The following is an 18,428-nucleotide window of genomic DNA, read 5'->3' as shown; positions in this document are numbered from 1 at the left end:
AGGATGCTTAACCCCTTCTCTTTAGGATAACTAGAACACTTACCTAGAATCACAAAAGTTAAGTAGACCACTAATTGGAATTTATTTTTTAATATTAAATTAGTTAATTATTTAGGTATCCTAATTTACCTTAAAAATAATTAGGTGGCGACTTCTTAAAATTAAATAATTTAGGAATCATCAATATGTTATACACCGTTTGACATCAAGTTAAAATAGGGTATAATAATGACTACTAATACGTGTTGTTTGTACTGATACTACTCTTTCTATGCCACTTGGCATAGTCTAGTTGCAGGGTCAGTTATGTCTCTTAGGTGAAGACGAAGACGATCCTCCAGCAGCTTCTATTTTTCCCTTCTCTTGGTCGAAGATGGGTCATTGGTCTTTTATTTTATTTCTACTCTTAGTAGCTCTTGCACCTGTTTAGAGTAGTATCCTTGGAGGATTTTTGTATAATTGTATAAGTTGGTCTGTAATATAGTTTTCTTTAGAAATTTTGGTTTAATTATTCAAGTTTGTTTTAAATTCCGCAACTGTTCTTTTATAAAGGGTCAAGGGTTCTCCTGCCCAGGTCATAAAGTGGGTGCCGTACGGCCCAGTGGATTGGGTCATGACAATTTGGTATCAAAGCCCAATTTACCTGTCTCCCAGTACAATAGAAAGTGTGAAATAGACTCCTGCGGATTGGTGTGTTGATGTCCACATCTAATCTTCAGGAAGCTATGAAGCATTCTAGGAAGTAGTTCCATTCCTTCTCTCTTATTCTTGCGATTTGTCGCTTGTGGTATGGGCTGAGTCTAATTTCGCAGTTGTTCTTATATAAGGGGTTAAGGGTTCTCCTGCTCATGTCATAAAGTGGATGCCTGCACGGCATGGTGGGTTGGGTCGTGGAAGATGTATTGTTCCTTGTGTAGATGTGTCTTCTTCGTTTTCTATCTTGTCTTTTCCTTTTTCTAATAGAGTTAATCTCTGTTCTAATTCATTTAATCGTGTTTCTACTGTTAATAACCTTAGATTAGTAGTTTGATTACCTGTTGTATTTTCTTGTTTTTTAGTAACTTTTATTTTTAGTTTTTCTTCTATGCAACTAATACAAGCTTCTGTATAACATTTCTTACATTTAGCTCTATTTATTTTGCTAGCGTACCATTTACATATACCATATTGATTACTATCTATTTTTTTTTGTTTTTCAAAGTCATGATTACATTCTTGTATAATATTCATCATAGTACTGACTTGTAAATAATCTAGTTCTAACCCATTTATTTCTAATCCTATTTCGTTAAGTAAATTATTTTTTTGGAATCAGATGAATCCGATTGAGTTCTGTCTTCTACTTCTATACTCATAATAGAATATATACTTTCATTATCAGACATGTATTCGTCTACGTTTAGTAATGTTTCTTGAAAATCTTCTATTAATTGAGAGTTTCTAGTTCTACTATTATTTCTTTTTGGACATATGTTTGCTAAGTATTCTATACTTCCACAAGTAAAATATTCTAATTTATTCTTATAATTTCTATCATTTCTATATTTTCTAACATGTCTGTCTTTATTTAAATATGGCTTCTTAGCCGATGATTTATGTAAGTAGTATTTTTTAGGATTATATGGACGATGGTTATAATTAGATCTTCTTTTATATCTTTTCGGTCTACGTTATTTTTTATCATAACTTTGTGTTGTATATATCATGGTTTTGCAGAAATTCATCTCATTTTGTTTTAATTATTTCTGTATTTGTATATTTATACATTTTTCTTGTAATATTTCCATTACATGTTGTATTTTTTGTCCAATAGACCATTTAGTCGTTGGATTCTGAACTACTCCTTCGCTTTTGTATTATCTATCTTCTATTTCTCTTCGTAAAGCTCCTGATAATTTATTAAATATTTTTTTTCCTAATTCTTCATCAAATGTATTTCCACTAATTGTACAATAGTAGAAAAAGTCTTTTAAAAAATTCTTTATATAAAACTAATTTGAAATGATTAATTGTTCTAGTTTGATTAAAGCATTTCTTTGTAATATTAGCGAACCACTATTTGGGTCTTCTCCTGTAAGTAAACTGTGTATTTTATTTGTGAAATTATAAGGATTTATTCTCAAACTTATTAAGGCTTGGAACTCCTAAGGAAAGTCTGATTTAAATGCTTTCCATAAGGCTTTTACAGATTCTCCTACAAAAGTTTCTAAGTATTTATACATTGTCTCAGTATTTGTTTCAGTATAGGTTTTTATATAATCTACAACTACTATTCCTATCCACAAATCTATAACTGTATTCCACATTTGTGGATCATGTGCAGCTATATTTAATATTTTTCTTTTATTTCTTCCTTATTGTAATCTAATAGGTTCTTCTAATGGCATTCTTTTGCCCATTGGTTTTATGTTTTCTATTTTTATTTCTGTATTTGGATCTAACCTATATATTTTCCTTCTGGGTATATTTCCTGAACCCGTTTCTACTGGCTGAGTAAGGGCTGTTCTCTGGAAAGGGCTTGCACTAGAGGAACTAGTTTGTTCATGTTGACACCCAATTTTGACCCTCCACAATGCACATTAGCTATCGAGTTTCTTTGAATTTCAAACATTTTTTGAAATAATTAGCTTTTATAAAAATAAAGATATTTTTGTGTTATTCTTAACTATTTTTTTTATATAAATTTTAGTATAATATAAATATTTCTAAAAACTATATCTTTGATTACTATTTATGTAGTTATTCAAAAATTATCTCAAAAAGATTTTATTTTTAACTAAATACAATGTTAGTTAGGTTAGTTTAATTATAGTTTGCATTTGTAAAAATTTTAGTTTTTTCTATAAAAAAAACAATCTCCCACATCGAAAATTGCAAGAAATTTTAAAGTTTTTGGACCCTATATAAAGGCTCATATTCTTATTAGGAAGAGGGAAGAAGTGTGAGGTTTTTTTAGCCACCCCAAAGTTAGAAATTTTCTTAACTTGGCTAGGATTTTTGGACTCTTGTCCCCAGACTAAAAGTTGTAAAAATTTCTAGCTTTCAATCTATATTTTTCTTCAAGGAAAATAGGAGATTGAAGTCAAAATTTAGGCTAAGAACAGTGTTCTTATAACATCGAACCCACGAAGGTTCGAGTCTAAATTTTTAATCTTTTTTTGTAGATTGGAGTTCCATCAAGCTCTTGGGTGGTGGTGAAGTTGTCTTTCGCTCATCGTCTTCAGTCTTGTTGCCCGAAAAGAAATTGGAGTTCCATAAAGCTCTTGGGTGGTGGTGAAGTTGTCTTTCGCTCATCGTCTTCAGTCTTGTTGCCCGAAAAGAGATAAAATCTTTCTCAGCTTTATTTTATTTAATTATTTTGATGTTTTATATTTAGTTGATTTGTAGTCTTATTTTTTTTAGTTAGCATCTATTAAGAATAATTAGATTAATGACAGAATTTTTTATAGTTAGCATGTATTAGAATTAATTAGCTATCATATGATAGGATTATTTTAATGAAAGATCTTAGTTTTGTTCATTATTTTTCCAAATAGTTTCCTTTGACAATATAGATTTTTATGTTTTTAATTTCTTCTTTTAACATGATTTAGATAACAAAAATTATGTTTAAAGTTATTATTCAATTATAATTTAATGGCCTAATTGATTTAATTCTTTCTTTAAAATTTGAGCTAGTATAACGTATATATTAAATCCGTGTTGTTTAGTTACTTGAATATATTTCTTCTTTCCTTTCCTTTGTCTACATATATGCATGTTGTTAGTCACTTTTAGTATGCTCATCAATTTGATAACTTAAAATATCGTGATATATTCCTTGGTTTAGCTTAAAATAAGTAAATGCTCTGTAATTTTATTTTGGTGCATGTGATATAAATTTGAGTCCATCTTTGGACCCCCATCGTTGCATATCGTTGAGTTTTGAGTCTCTCATCATCTGTTTTGAATTGTTGGAAAGTTGATAAAGAGAAAAGAAGATAATATTCATGATTTATATATTGATATTGGGCTGTATACACAGAATACAGATAAAAAACAGTGTTCTATAAACTGATATACAATATATATACAGTCTGATATATAGTAATATACAGCAAATACAAGAAACAAACATGTGGTATAATGTGTGTATATAGTTTGATATATAGAAATAAAATTATATACACTATATATAGTATATATATTATGATATACAATGTGTATACAATTGCGATATATACAGTGGAATTGTGCTTAAGGCCAAAACGCAGATGACCTAACAGCTTAGTCCAGGCATACATAAACTAAGTGTCGGACAATATTTTCATATGTTATTTACTGTTTATTTATATTAATTCAGGTTGTAATAATTTATTTACTTATGTTATTTATGCTTGTTTAACCAGACCCACGTTGTGGGATTTCACTAGGTTGTTATTGTTGTATTATTTATGATTGTTTAGATATTAATTTTAATTTGTTTTAACTTAATTAGATTCTCCCTAAAGATAAATCAATTCATGTTAATTTACTCTTTAGATGATTTTCTACCTTTACTTAGGCATTTGTTAAACTTTACTTTTTTAAATACATGCATATTATATTCAATTTTTAAGTTGGATCATTTTTTCAAAAAACAAATAATTTTAAAATCTTCGTTTCCTTTTAAATTAATATTTTCAAACGTTAGTCAAATAATTTTTCAAATCATCGGATAACCGTGTGTTAGCGGCCACTTTGAATGCTTAACATCTTCTCAAAGTGGAAATAAGAACCTCGTACCTTTTTCTCTGAATTTTTAAGACTTAAATCTGTTAGGATTTTTTAAATTAAGTTTTCTTAATTTCTTTAAAAAATTAAGTGGCGAATCCTCTTTTATAAAATTGATTTTTTCTTTATAAAGTTGAAATTAATTTTAAACTGTCTTTTACTGACATAACAGTTCCGTTAGTACTTTTTGACTTACTATAGAATTTATGTCTATGTTTTCATTATCGAAAAAGTGTATATAGAATCAGTTTCTTGTGTTCTATATCCTAAATTATCAGTTCTATCTTTACATGCTATAAAATGTCTTTCTGTGTCTTCAAGATTCATTTCTCCTTTTTTACATTTAAATGTTATGTAACCAGGATATTCTTCGTATTTTATTATAGCTTCTTCTATAGCTTTATCAACTTCATATCCTTCTTGTATTATTTCTATATTCATTGATTCCGTCTCTTCATCATCTAATTCTCTTTGACTAGTATAATTATAGTCTGTAAATCTTATTGATATTTTTCCTTTCATATTAATATACATTAGATGAAATTCAGAAGTGAACACTTTGGGTTTATTAAATTTTTCTAAGTTCCATTCTAAACTGGTATATTCTTCTGGAATTATTTTTATTAGTTTTATTAGTTTTATACATATATTTTCCACTACTTCAACCACATCATTAACTTTAAGTTTAAACTTTATATTACTACTTAAAATTATTTTTCCTAAAAATCGTACGCACATTAATAAATTATTTCCATTATTCATGTCTCCATATCCTTTAGTCTGTATTCCTATTTTGATATTCTTTTCAAATTCTTTTAAATTTTTTATAAAGTCTGGACTAATGTAGAATATTCCTCCATTATTAGTCATATTTACTTCTGTTAATCCTATTATAGATTTCTTTTAGCCTGACCATCTATCATCATATAATACAATTAGTACTTTTGTTCTTAAATTTTTTCTTGTTAATCCTTTAATTCCTATAACAATTAAGCCCATAGCATTAACATCATTCGTGTATTCATTATCTTTTTTAAAGATTCTTCATTTACTAAATTTAATGTTGTTATGTTGTCTCCTATAACTGATAATTGTTCTTCTCTATAGTGTCTGTATAAATGGTCATTATTAGAAAACTAATTTGTGTTATATAATGTCTTAGGATTTAATAATTTTAACTGATTCTGTTGAAAAATTTATAAATCTTTGTCTACATCTATTATTTGATTTAATTCATATTTTTGTTCGTTGTTTGATTGTTTTCTTGATAATATTCTAGATATAAAGTTATTTCTCAGGTTATTTCCTATTCTATTATTCGAGAAATTTACTCTTGGCCTTTCTTCTTCGATGGTTCTTCTTGAGCTACTTGAAAGAAAGTCCATTTTTGGTGTCTTCTAGTTGTCTTTGGTCTTTCTTTTTGCAGAGTTATTTCAACTCTTTTTAGTTGAGTAATTAACTCGTCTATTTCAATAATTTTTGGTACTTGCTTTTCAGTTTGCTTTTCTTTGTTTAATTTGTCTATTTTTATATTTAATTATACCAGTAGTGCTATTATTGTATTTTTTAAAATATGACCTTATATGTTTGACTTGACGGAATATGCTTTGAAAAATCTTCTGGCTCAGTGTAAAATTTTGTTCTATAATTTAATGATTTTTTGTAATTTACATCTTCGTCACTCATGAAAGTGAAATTTCTTCTAATCTTTGAAGTTTTTTTTTTAAAAATCAATTATATTTGTATTTATTATATCTACTTGTCCTGTTATTTTTGTCACTAATTGAGTAGTTCTAATTTCTAACTCTTTAGACTTTTTTGTTATTGTCTTAATTAATTTTTCTATTTTCACTTTTGGAGGTATTGTTTCTAAATTGAACTTAGTATTTAAATACTGAAGTTTTCTATCTATTTCTAGTTCTTGTGATTTTAAAAAATCAAAATTTTGTTCTAATTTTTCTAGTATCTTTTTCAGCTTATTTAGGGTGGTCTCTACTACTTTTTAAAATCTTATTATATTTTTATCTTGTTCTTGGACCTTACTACTAAAATTTATTACTAAATCTATTAAAGTATTATATTGTCTGTCCTTTGAATGTAATATATATTCTCCTTTATTGAAGTTACACTTTATAAATGTATGTTCTTTTAATGCTCTATATCTTTTTCAGGGTAAATTCTTAAGTCTTAATATTCTAAATGTTTTAAGGAATCTATTTTTTATTTATTTATCCCAACGAAATTGTTATTTTACAACGTCTCTTATTATCCTCTATTCTTTCATTACAATATTTTATATCTTGTTCAATATTAAATAATTCCTAACATAAATCGATTTTTTGTAGTTCAAGTAACAGTGTATAGATTGTTGCTTTATTTAGTTCTTTTTCTACAGATAGTAAATATTGTCTTAAAATTCTTTCTATACGTCTTAATTCTCTTTTGTATTTTAATTCGTAATAAAGCCAGCTATATTTTAATCGAATTCTTCTAACAAATTCAAGTTGCATCTATTTTATCCTAAAGGAATTATTTGAATTCTTCTTTTATAGTACCTTATTCTATGATTAAAATATCCTATATTTCTTTCAAGATGATTTAATTCTTGTCTTAAATACTCCTGTCTTAGTATAAGATTATTTTCTTCTAAGGACGTTTTACTAATCAAGTCTTCTTGTAATGCTCTTAGATAGTTTTGAAAATTGAACTTTGTCTTTGTTAACTCAAATCGATGTTGTAGTTCTTCGTCGAGCCACTAATGAAGTTATCTTAGTCTTTAAAATATTGGTAAATTTTTCATAAATTTATCCTAATGAAACATAAAATGGCTTTACCAATTTCTCTGAAATGTTATTCTTTTATTATATTGTGTAATATCACTCTCTATACTTTGTAACTCCCACTTAATTGCACTTTTAAACTTTGGATCAACAAATTTTTCTCTTCCTTGAGTATATACACGAAATAATATGTATATAGTTTCTACTACTTTTAAATATAAGGTTAAAACTTTTAGTTTGTCACGTGCAATTTGTCTATCTTTAATTTCTCTATTTAAATACCAATATCTTGATCTTATAGGCCGAAAGATAGGATGCCTTTTCATATATTCTGTCTAACTTTAAGTTGTATAATCAATTTATATTCTAGTCTAGTCTTATTGTTATTAGATGATCAAGTCTTTTATTATCTTCCTTTGTATGATTTAGTCTTTTACATTCCCAATACAAACTTTGTAATTTGTCTTTAGTTTCTCTATATGTCTTAGTATTTTTTAATGGTCATCTCATATATAGTTCCCCAAAAACTTTCCGCTCTCATACCAATAGAAAGTGATTTAGATAAAGGTAAAACGAGGAAAGTGAAGTTGAAACCAATTTTAAAGGTAAAGTAAAAAAGTAATTTTTTAAATACGGTGTGAGCAAATATGTTGTAAAATCCTATTCAGTACTTCCTCTCTTGTATGTCTTGTCATGTTTTAGCCTCTTAATTATTGAAATCAACCTATATTTTCCCTATTTTTATTTTTATTTTTTAATTATCTTACCCTGTTTTCGCAAGAATGAAACTCAAAGGAATTGACGGGGGCCCACAAGCATCGCATTGAGAATTGACTCATCGGATTAACCACTTAGACGGCCAATGCCGCATCACCACCTTTCTGAACACCTGACCTCTTGACTCTCTCTCTCTCTTAACCTGTGTTCTTAACAACTTTTTCTTTAACCACACCCCAAATATGGCTTAAGGCAACGACATTCTTTAAATTCAAGCAAACTTTAACGCCAAGCCATCAAATTTTTCCTTGGAATTCTTTAATCTGTATACTAAATTCTTCTATATCTTGATTAGTTGCTTCTATAGTGAATACACGAATGACATTAATGCATATGGGCTTAAGTGTGTGTGTGATATAGTTTCTTTTATATATTTTATATATACTTAATGATTAGATGTATCTAATTTGTTTATTTTATGTGTTTGAATTGTTCTTTTATGTATCTGAACAACTCTTCTATGAATTTGATATAATTTTTGTTATGTATATAATATATACTTAATGATTAGATGCATCTGAACTATCTTTCTATTTATCTGATATAGTTTATTTTATGTATCTAATAAATTTCACCTCAAAGTTGACGAACACGAAAAAAGGAACAATGCTTAAAGGAAAAAATAAATAAATTTAAATTTCTCTAAGTATTAATAAATTGATTTTAGATTTCTCGGTCGATGAAATCAAAGCTATGGGAGTTGGGGAGCTTTGAAAGTACATTAATAGAATTCAGTGGCAAAGTACAGTAATGAAATTCAGTGGCGAGGTTAGAAATTTTGTTAAAGGTGTCCAAAATTTTTTAATAATCTTTAAGTATTACTCCTCCATTTCAATTTGTTTGACCTACTTTTTCTTGAAGTTTGTTTAAGAAAAATGACTCTTTCCCTTTTTAGCAAGTTTTTAATTCTAAATTTTTACTCGACATGTTTAACACCACACAATAAATAACATTTTGATACATTTGACATATTTGATTCAAATGTTTTTCTTAAATTTCGTGTCAAGCCAAAATATGCCAAACAAATTAAAACAGAGAATACTATTTTTTTTAAAAAATAATAGGAGTATATTTTTAATAAATAAAAGGAGAAATAATAATATATTAACACCTTGTTTAGATGGCTATTACCCGTTGTATTATATTGTTAGTTTAAATACAATTTTTATTTTGATTGATACTTAAATTTTATCATATCATATCGTTTAAATTAATTGTTAGGTAATGATGAAAAGACCTATTTTGTGTAACGATCAATTTGGTGTGATCACATAGTCACCTTAATATTTTATTCTCATTTTTTTACTTACTACTTAAAAAAATTATTTTATCCTTTATCTTACCTTTTCACGGTAGCTTGATCTTCTATCCTACTTTTCTCATAATCTTATTATTCAAATTATAAATATATGACAATATATAACGACAAAAAAATACAATCTATCCAAATATAGTACTGATTAAAACAATACACTATAATATAACATAACAACCATCCAAATTATCCAAACAAAGTTTAAGGGAGTAAATTTGGGTTTGCTACATAATCTCTGCGGTGATAGAGGAAACAAAGATTAGTGAAACGGAGAAATTGAAATTCATATTAAATTCACGCGGCTTGAGTCGTACTATACTCAAGAAGGCAGTAAAGAGAAGCCCTTTTCTGTTTTCCACACATTCAGCCATTGCTCACTTTCAGGTAACAGGTCGATCCGCTAATGGTCCAAAGATTGTAGCTTTTCTTGATTTTTCTGAGCTTGCCTCTACTACTTGAGCTTTTTTATGATTGATTCTTTATTTGATGATTCATTTCTTGATACCCTTTTTGGGTTTTGTGTCATTCATGAGCTTGACTTGATGAGTGGTCGATTCAGTTTCAGCTATTGTTCAAAGATTGCAACTTTTTTTCCTACTGAGTATCATTTCTTGATTTTCTGTATTCTTTGTTGTTTTGGAGCTCGTATAGTACTTTGGTTTCAACGACTGTTTGTTGGTTTGATGATTATACTTGGTCATTTCTTGGTTTTTGCTCGATTCTGATTTTGGAGTTTATGCTATTGATGAGCTTGACTTGAGATTTTACGTTTCAAATTTAGGTGCCAAGAACTGCAAAATTAGGATTTTTTTTTTCTTTTGGTAAAAGTGGAGGGTTTGAATCACTGGTCGATAGTAGTTGATTGGTGGAGTTGAAAATTTGGAGGAGATGTGGGGTGAAAATGTCGAAGCTAACATTGATATGATGCGGAGGCTTCAATCATCATTCGGGCAATCATCTTCTTCCCTCCCAAAACACCAACCTATTTTGACAAACCAACTTGACATACCCCAGTTGTCTACTTCTCAGTTCCATGGTCAAATGCCACAGTTTTCTCCAAATTTTGGTGTTGAAAATAGCGCCAAAAGAGTTGTCTTATCGCCTTCTCATCCACAAATGCCCCCTATTTCGCCATATTCTCATATCCCAGTAAGCAGGCCGACGAGTCAGCATCTAGGTATGCAGAGTTTTACTACTCAAGGGCCCTCACATTCACGATCTTTATCGCAATCATCTTTTTTCTCACTTGATTCCTTGCCGCCTCTGAGCCCTTCACCATATAAGGAATCCTCTTCGACGTTCATCTCTGACCCTGTAGTGGCTGATGTGTCAATGGAGGATCGTGATGGCAATTTACATTCTTCATTGCCGCCCTCACCTTTCTCTAGGTGTAATTCATCTAGGGTAGGGGAGAGTCTTCCTCCTCGTAATGCTCATAGAAGGTCTAACAGTGATATCCCTTTTGGCTTTTCTAGTGTCACGCAGCCCTCACCACCGCTTGTTCCATCAAGGAGTCCTGGTGCTCTAGAAAGGTCAGCTTCTTCAAGGGATAATGCTGGTGGTAAGCCAGCACAGTTGGTTAAACGTGAAGGCTTTTGGGATAAAAGCAATGATAGTAATGCTGAGGGAATGGGTGAAAGAAAATCTGAAGGAGAAGTCGTAGATGACCTGTTTTCCGCGTATATGAATTTGGACAATATTGAGTCATTGAACTCCTCCGGTATGGATGAGAAGCAGGGTAATGAGAACTGTGAAGATTTAGACAGTAGAGCTAGTGGTACCAAGACAAATGGATGTGATAGCAGTGACAATGAAGCGACAAGCAGTGTGAATGACAATGGCAGCAGTATGCAGACACTAGGGTTGTCATCATCAACTGAGAAGAGGGAGGGGATCAAAAGGAGTGCTGGGGGAGATATTGCGCCAACAATCAGACACTACAAGAGTATTTCAATGGACAGTTTTATGGGGAAGTTAAACTTTGGTGGTGAGTCGCCAAAATTGCCTCCATCCCCTGGACCACACCATGGCCAACTCTCACCCACAAATTCACTTGATGCAAATTCAGATAGTTTCAGTTTAGAGTTTGGTAATGGCGAATTCAATGGAGCTGAATTGAAGAAAATTATGGCAAACGAGAAACTTGCAGAGATAGCCTTAGCAGATCCGAAACGTGCCAAAAGGTAGTGTTCCCTTCTTAATGATGCATGGATTTGGTTTTCTATTTTGCTGTGCCGTTTACCCACCATATTGTTTTTTGTTTAAGGATTTTGGCCAACCGTCAATCTGCTGCTCGTTCAAAAGAGAGAAAGATGATATATATTGCGGAGTTAGAACAAAAGGTACAAACCTTACAGACTGAAGCCACCACATTGTCTACTCAAGTAACTCTGTTGCAGGTAACAATCTCAACTTTCGGTATTGTTTAGTTCAAGAAAATTTCTTGTCTTCATGTTCTAATTTCTTGAACTTGTCTTGTAATTGCATTCAGAGAGATTCTTCTGGGCTCACAAGCCAAAACAACGAGCTAAAGTTCCGACTGCAATCCATGGAGCAACAGGCTCAACTCCGTGATGGTATGCACCTTTCTTCTGTGAAACATGACTCTGATATCCCTACTGCATCACATTATCCCAGGGGAAGTAGGGATTTCTTTGTTAACCTGTATATTATTCTGTTTATGTACATTGCTAGTAGTGAAAAATGTGAATGCTCCAAAATTTTAATTCCCTGTTGGGTTTTGTGCTCTAGAAGTCGGGTAGCAAACCTTATGGTGTTATATTTACTATGACAGCTCTAAATGAAGCATTGACTGCTGAAGTTCAACGCCTGAAGATTGCTACTGCTGAGCTAAATGGAGATGCTGCCAAGTTTCAGCAGCTTTCTCTCAATCCCCAGATGTTCCAGTTGCAGCGGCAACAGGCTACTCAATTGAACATGCATCAGTTGCAGCAATCATCTCAGCACCAAAAGCAGCAGCTCAATAGCAGTGCACCTGCAAAGCACGAATCAAAGTAGTTTGAAACGTCTGATTCTCATTATGTTTTGTTAGTTTTAATGATAGTCGATAATAATTAGTTTCATTCAGCATATTCATTCATTAGTTCTCCATTTACAGGAAAAAAAACTTAAGGTGTGGTTAGTATCTATCAGGCATGCCTGTCCATTTGAGTTACTGGTCATATATATATATATATAGAGAGAGGCTTCTGATGTAAACACAGTTCGTTCTTTGAGAAACGACGATCTTTGGACTCAAGATTATATGTATGTACTCATGAGAGAAAATGATCAAAATAGTCCTTATGGAGTTTGAAGTGTTATGGTCCTTGATATATACCACTTACACTTAATTGAAATAGTCCTTCACGTATGCAAAATGTGATCGTTTTGGTCCTAAACTCTAAAATATAATGGTTGCTGTTAAAAGTTAACCAAGAAATTTTAAGAAGTTGCCTTTTCTACTATTAAAACCCGGCGAGTGATGTTTGAAGACCAAATCGGGATTTCCGATGGATGAAGCACACTTAAGAATTATCCCTGAAAACGGCAATGGAATAGGGGTGTCAAATGGTTGGATTAGATCGGATTTGGATGAATTGAATATGAATTGAGTCAAAATGGATTTGATTATAATTCACCCATATATAATATGGGTAAATATGAATTTGGTCAAATATGCTTTGGGTAAAATAGTTCTAATCTACTTTAATCTCCTAAAGCCCAAAGACATTAAACTAAAGCAAAATTGTTAATGTTCTAACCCCTACAACCCCCAATCCACCCTTAAATTATTATTTTTTAAACAATTAATTTTTCATACAAAAATGAAATTTAATTTTCTTCTACCCCTTAACCCCCACCACCCACCAACCAAATTTTTCGCCCACTCCCTATCTCCATCACCCCCATTTTTTTAAAAACAAATATCAAAAATAATTTTGCCCAACCCAACCTTGCTCCCATCCACCCGAACCACCTACCCCCACCTCCACCACAATTTTTTTTTAAAAACTTAAAATAATTTCTAAAAAGAATAAAATCTTTTGACCCTCTCTCCATCCTTCCCCCCAAATCAGACCCCCTACCCCCACCCCACCCTAAAATTTTTGAAGAAATTTAAAATTAAATTTTTTGCCCCCCACATCACCCTACCCCAAACCCCACCCTGACCTCCTACTCCCACCTCCCACCCCCCTCCAATTTTTAAAAAAAGAATTCAAAAAAATTTAATGTTTTTTGGCCTCCTCCACCCACCCCCACCTGGATCCCCTACATCCACCCCCACGCTCTACCCTACCACCACGCCACCTAAATTTTCTTTTTCAAAAAAATATTTTTTAGTACAATTAAAAAATTTGGGTGATGTAAGGGTCTATATTTTGTATATATGAATGTAGAGAATTTTAGATTAGAGACTTCTCTGTAAATATGAAAGGACTTGTATAACAATTTTTATTTACACTTAAGCTCCTTAAGAGTAGTATAAATAGAGGGACAGTCATTTGTAACAAACTATCCAGAAATCAAACAATCAAGCATTTTTCCAAGTAATACAAAACCTTCTTCATAAAAGCTCTTTGTCTTTTTACAATCTAGCATTTCCTTAGCGATCTAGTTTTAAAGGCTTACTTGAGATTGCAAGATCGTAAAAGATTTGTGAGTAAGTTGTCAAGTGTCGCACGAAAGTATTAGTTGAAATCTAAGTCTATGACAATGTGGTATCAACTATTTCAATTAAGTAGTATATATCAAGGACCACAATACTTCAAACCCCACACATTAAGTACCATTTTGATCATTTTCTCTACTCATGATCATGCTATTCGCAAGAGTTGAATTATATTCAACCTGCCTTTTTATTCTCCCCAGTTACGACTAGTACTTTCCTCATTGGGCTGTATGTCAATGGGATCCAAGATACTGTCCCAAACTGTAATCCATCAAACTCTTTTATTGTTTTGAACTTGTTCTATATTTTTCTATAAAACTGCATTACCTTCGAATGGATTTAGCTTAGGTGGTGTGTTGTGAGAGGTTAGTTAGAAGGAGGGGTACATTGGTCATTTATCAAGGAGCAGTTTAAGCTAGATAACTAACAAGTTGTTAGAATAACTAACTCTGTTTTAGTAGCTAAACACTCTCTCTCTCTCTCTATATATATATATTAGAAATATAGGAAAAAGAAATATAGAAAGTGGTAACACTACTACTGTTACCTTTACTCTCTTCTTCTTCTTTCTTCTTCTTTGTTCTGTCAAACTCATAGATCACACATTTACCTTCATGGTATCAAAGCAATCGTCATAGTTATCACTATGAAAAGTTGATCCTTATTTTTGAGTCAAAGAATCAAAAATAGATTCATAGATTCATCTATATTTTAAGATAGATCTACAGATCAAAGCTTCATCAGAGCTAAAATCTACCCTCAACAGTTAAATTCCATGATTTTGTTTGAAGAAATGGTAGGTGACACAGAAGCAGTAGATTCATCTCAAAATCTCAATCAAAATCATCAACGAGCCAGTATGCCTTTCACTTCGAGCAGCAATTTCACACAAGGGAAATGTATTGACTATAATCATCCTTTATTCCTTAGACCTACGGATGTAAGTGAAATTAGCATTATCTTATTTTACCTGAATGGTATGGAAAACTAAACCTTATGGAGTCGGTCAATCAAATTAGCTTTGTTTGGAAGGAGCAAGTTAGGGTTGGTTGATAGAACATGCAGAAAGGAAATGTATAGTGAAGAACTGTGGTGTCAATGAGAAAAGGTGAATGCAATTGTCTTGTCATGGTTAATGAATTCAGTTTCAAAGAGCTTACTTAGTGGAATTGCATTTTCTTCAAGTGCATTGCATGTGTGGACTGATCTACAAGAGAGGTTTGATAGAGTAGATGGATCAAGGACCTACAGTTTACACAAAGAGATTGCAACTTTACAACAGGGTACTACTTTTGTTTCTGTATATTATACAAGGCTGAAAGCCTTGTGGGATGAGTTTGAAGTGTTAGTGTCTTCGCCCTGCTGTAACTGTGAGAAATCCAGGGGATTTGTAGCTCACATGAATAAACAAAAACTATATCAATTTTTAATGGGACTAAATAATTCATATCATCAAGCTAGGAGTCAGATTCTCATAATAAATCCACTCTCTACTATTAATCAGGCATATGCTTTGATAGTAGGAGATGAGAGCCAAAAGTTTATTGTTACAGGGCTCAGTAATTTGGGACTAAATTCCTCTATGTTAGAATCTGCTGTTATGTACTCTAAAGTTGGTAGCAGTTCAGGTGTTAATCAGAGGTTCAAGAAAAATACACTTTTAATCTGTGAATTTTGTAAGTGTAGAGATCATACCAAAGAGTTTTGTTACAAGGTTGTTGGATATCCACCTGACTTCAAGTCCAAGAGAAAGGTACAAAGTGCAAACGCTGCCTATGTTGATACTACTGGGTTATCTGGTCAATCTCAGCAACCAGTTTAGGCTCATTTTTCTAATGGTTTGAACACCAATGTGAGTGATAAATTAGTATGGGGAAGGAATATTATAGCCCAGTACAACACTAATGAAACTCCAGGTGAAGTCCCTATATGCAATAAGACTTTAAGTCAAGCTGAGGAAGATGTCAAATAATTACTTTAAGGCTGTACCTTCACAAAAGATCAGTATGACCATATTCTTAAAATGATGAGTCAAAAGGGAACTCCTACATCTGATTGCAATAAGGCAAATGCTGCAGTTAAAGCCTTATTTGTCACTGAAAATAGTGATTTATGAATTGTAAATATAGGTGCAACAAATCATATGGTCTCTAATTTGGATATGCTAAAAAGGGACTCTGTATTAAAGCTTGATATTCCTAAGAATGTATTCTTACCAAATGGTGGCACTACACAAGTGACTCATATTGGCTCATGTAGTCTGTCAACTAGAAGTGTCATTACTAATGTGTTCCATATACCAGACTTTAAGTATAATCTACTGTCTGTCAGCAAAATAACAAAGGAAGTAGGATGCACAGTCTCCTTCTTCCCTGATTTTTGTGTTTTCCAGGAGCTTTACACTGGAAAGGTAAAGGAAGTTGGTAAAGAAGAAGGAGGACTATATCTACTATGGAGCCAACTAATTCAAAGCAATACTAAGGAGGTTGCATATGCTGTTGATACAGTCTAGCCAACAGTTAAAGAACCAGACATGGAGTTATGGCATCAAAGACTTGGATATCCTTCTTTAGCAGTACTTGCTAAGATGCTTACTGTGAATAAAACCACTATGTCTACAATGTCTAAGTGTTTAGTTTTCCCATTTGCAAAGCAAATTAGACCTGTTTTTCCTTCAAGCAGCATTAAAAGTAGTAGATACTTTGACTTGATATATGTTGATCTTTGGGGACCCTATAATACAACTACTTTTGATGTCAATAAGTACTTTCTTACAATAGTTGATGATTTTTCAAGAATGACCTGATTATTTTTACTTAAATAAAAGATAGATGTTTGTGTATCTCTTCAAATGTTCTTGCAATAAGCAAAAAATCAGTTTGACAAAATGGTGAAGATTCTCAGATCTGATAATGGTACAAAATTTATTAACTCTGTATGTTATAATATGTTCAAAGAATGGGGCATTATTCATCAAAGATCTTTTCCTTACACTCCTCAGCAAAATGGTGTTGCTGAGAGGAAGCATAGACATCTGCTAGAAGTAACAAGAGCTTTGAGGTTTCAAGCTAAAATACCTATAAAGTTTTGGGGTCGCTGTGTCCTAGATGAAGCCTATCTCATTAACATACTTCCTAGTAGTGTGATTGAGTTTCAAACTCTCTATGAAAGACTATATGACATGAAACCAGGGTTATATCATTTGAGGACCCTTGAATGTCTTTCCTTTGCAAAGAATCTTACTGAACATGACAAACTTATGCCCAGGTCAAGGTCAGCATGGGATATTTTGAGGTGCATAAAGGCTATATTTTATTTGACTTTCTCAACAAATCCTTCTTTATCAATAGACATGTTATCTTTAGGAAGGATATCTTTCCATTTGCCAATAATGCTAGTTCTGATCCACAATAGCTATTTGCAGACAATCTGCAAGGGTCAGGTATGGCTAGTCAAGATTTATCTCCTATGACTCTTATAGTATTAAAAAATACTAATCAAGCTGCCATATCAGAAGGGGAAGATCCAAGTTTTGATGTAGGCTATGATTAAGTCAATGTAGAGTAACCTGAGGTATAGTAACTACTGATGGTAATGGCCCTGAGGTATCACATATTACAGAAGGTCAAAATGTTCCTAGAAGATCTGCAAGATCTAAACAGCCTCCTATATGGCTGAAAGATTTTGTTTCTCTCAATATAACCAATGATGTTCAATATCTTCTGTCTAACTATGTGAGCTATTCTCATCTCTTCCCACTTATCAGTGCTATATTATTGCTACTTCAACTATAACAGAACCTACCAGTTATGCTGAAGCCATTAAGAATCTAAGATGGGTTGATGCTATGCAAGCATAGATCCGAGCATTAGAAAGTAATCAGACTTGGGAGATCACTACCCTGCTTCCAGGAAAAAAGCCTATTAGTTGAAGATGGATTTATAAAGTTAAATACAAGTCCACAGGTGAAGAAGAAAGGTTTAAGGCCAGATTAGTTGCCAAAGGCTATAGTCAGTAAGAAGGTATTAATTACAAAGAAACCTTTTCTCTAGTTGTGAATGTCACACCCCGATCTTAATAGGGTGTGATGGGCACCCGACCCCGTGCTCGGAGCCGAGCGAACCCGCTAACT

At 31.9% G+C, this 18,428-nt stretch overlaps 1 protein-coding gene across 3 annotated transcripts; it reads left to right on the top strand.

Moving 5' to 3' along the window:
* Positions 1-9,822: 9,822 nt before the first annotated feature.
* On the top strand, positions 9,823-12,954 carry LOC129877405 (bZIP transcription factor 29-like). 3 transcript variants are annotated; one of them, XM_055952901.1, is made up of 6 exons: positions 9,823-10,008; positions 10,406-11,807; positions 11,891-12,023; positions 12,116-12,200; positions 12,419-12,638; positions 12,743-12,954. In XM_055952901.1, the coding sequence occupies exons 2-6, from the start codon at positions 10,513-10,515 to the stop codon at positions 12,765-12,767; spliced, it is 1,758 nt and encodes a 585-aa protein (XP_055808876.1). In that variant the 5' UTR covers positions 9,823-10,008; positions 10,406-10,512; the 3' UTR covers positions 12,768-12,954. The 3 variants fall into 3 exon arrangements, with proteins under 3 accessions (XP_055808876.1, XP_055808878.1, XP_055808877.1); XM_055952903.1 differs by having other exon boundaries at positions 12,419-12,954; XM_055952902.1 differs by lacking the exon at positions 9,823-10,008 and having other exon boundaries at positions 10,028-11,807.
* The last annotated feature ends 5,474 nt before the right edge of the window (positions 12,955-18,428 follow it).

The sequence above is a fragment of the Solanum dulcamara genome, chromosome 12, assembly GCF_947179165.1.
Source record: "Solanum dulcamara chromosome 12, daSolDulc1.2, whole genome shotgun sequence".
In the NCBI taxonomy this organism is placed as follows: domain Eukaryota; kingdom Viridiplantae; phylum Streptophyta; class Magnoliopsida; order Solanales; family Solanaceae; genus Solanum; species Solanum dulcamara.
Note: the sequence above shows the minus strand (reverse complement) of the source record. Positions and strands in the feature narration are given on the sequence as shown.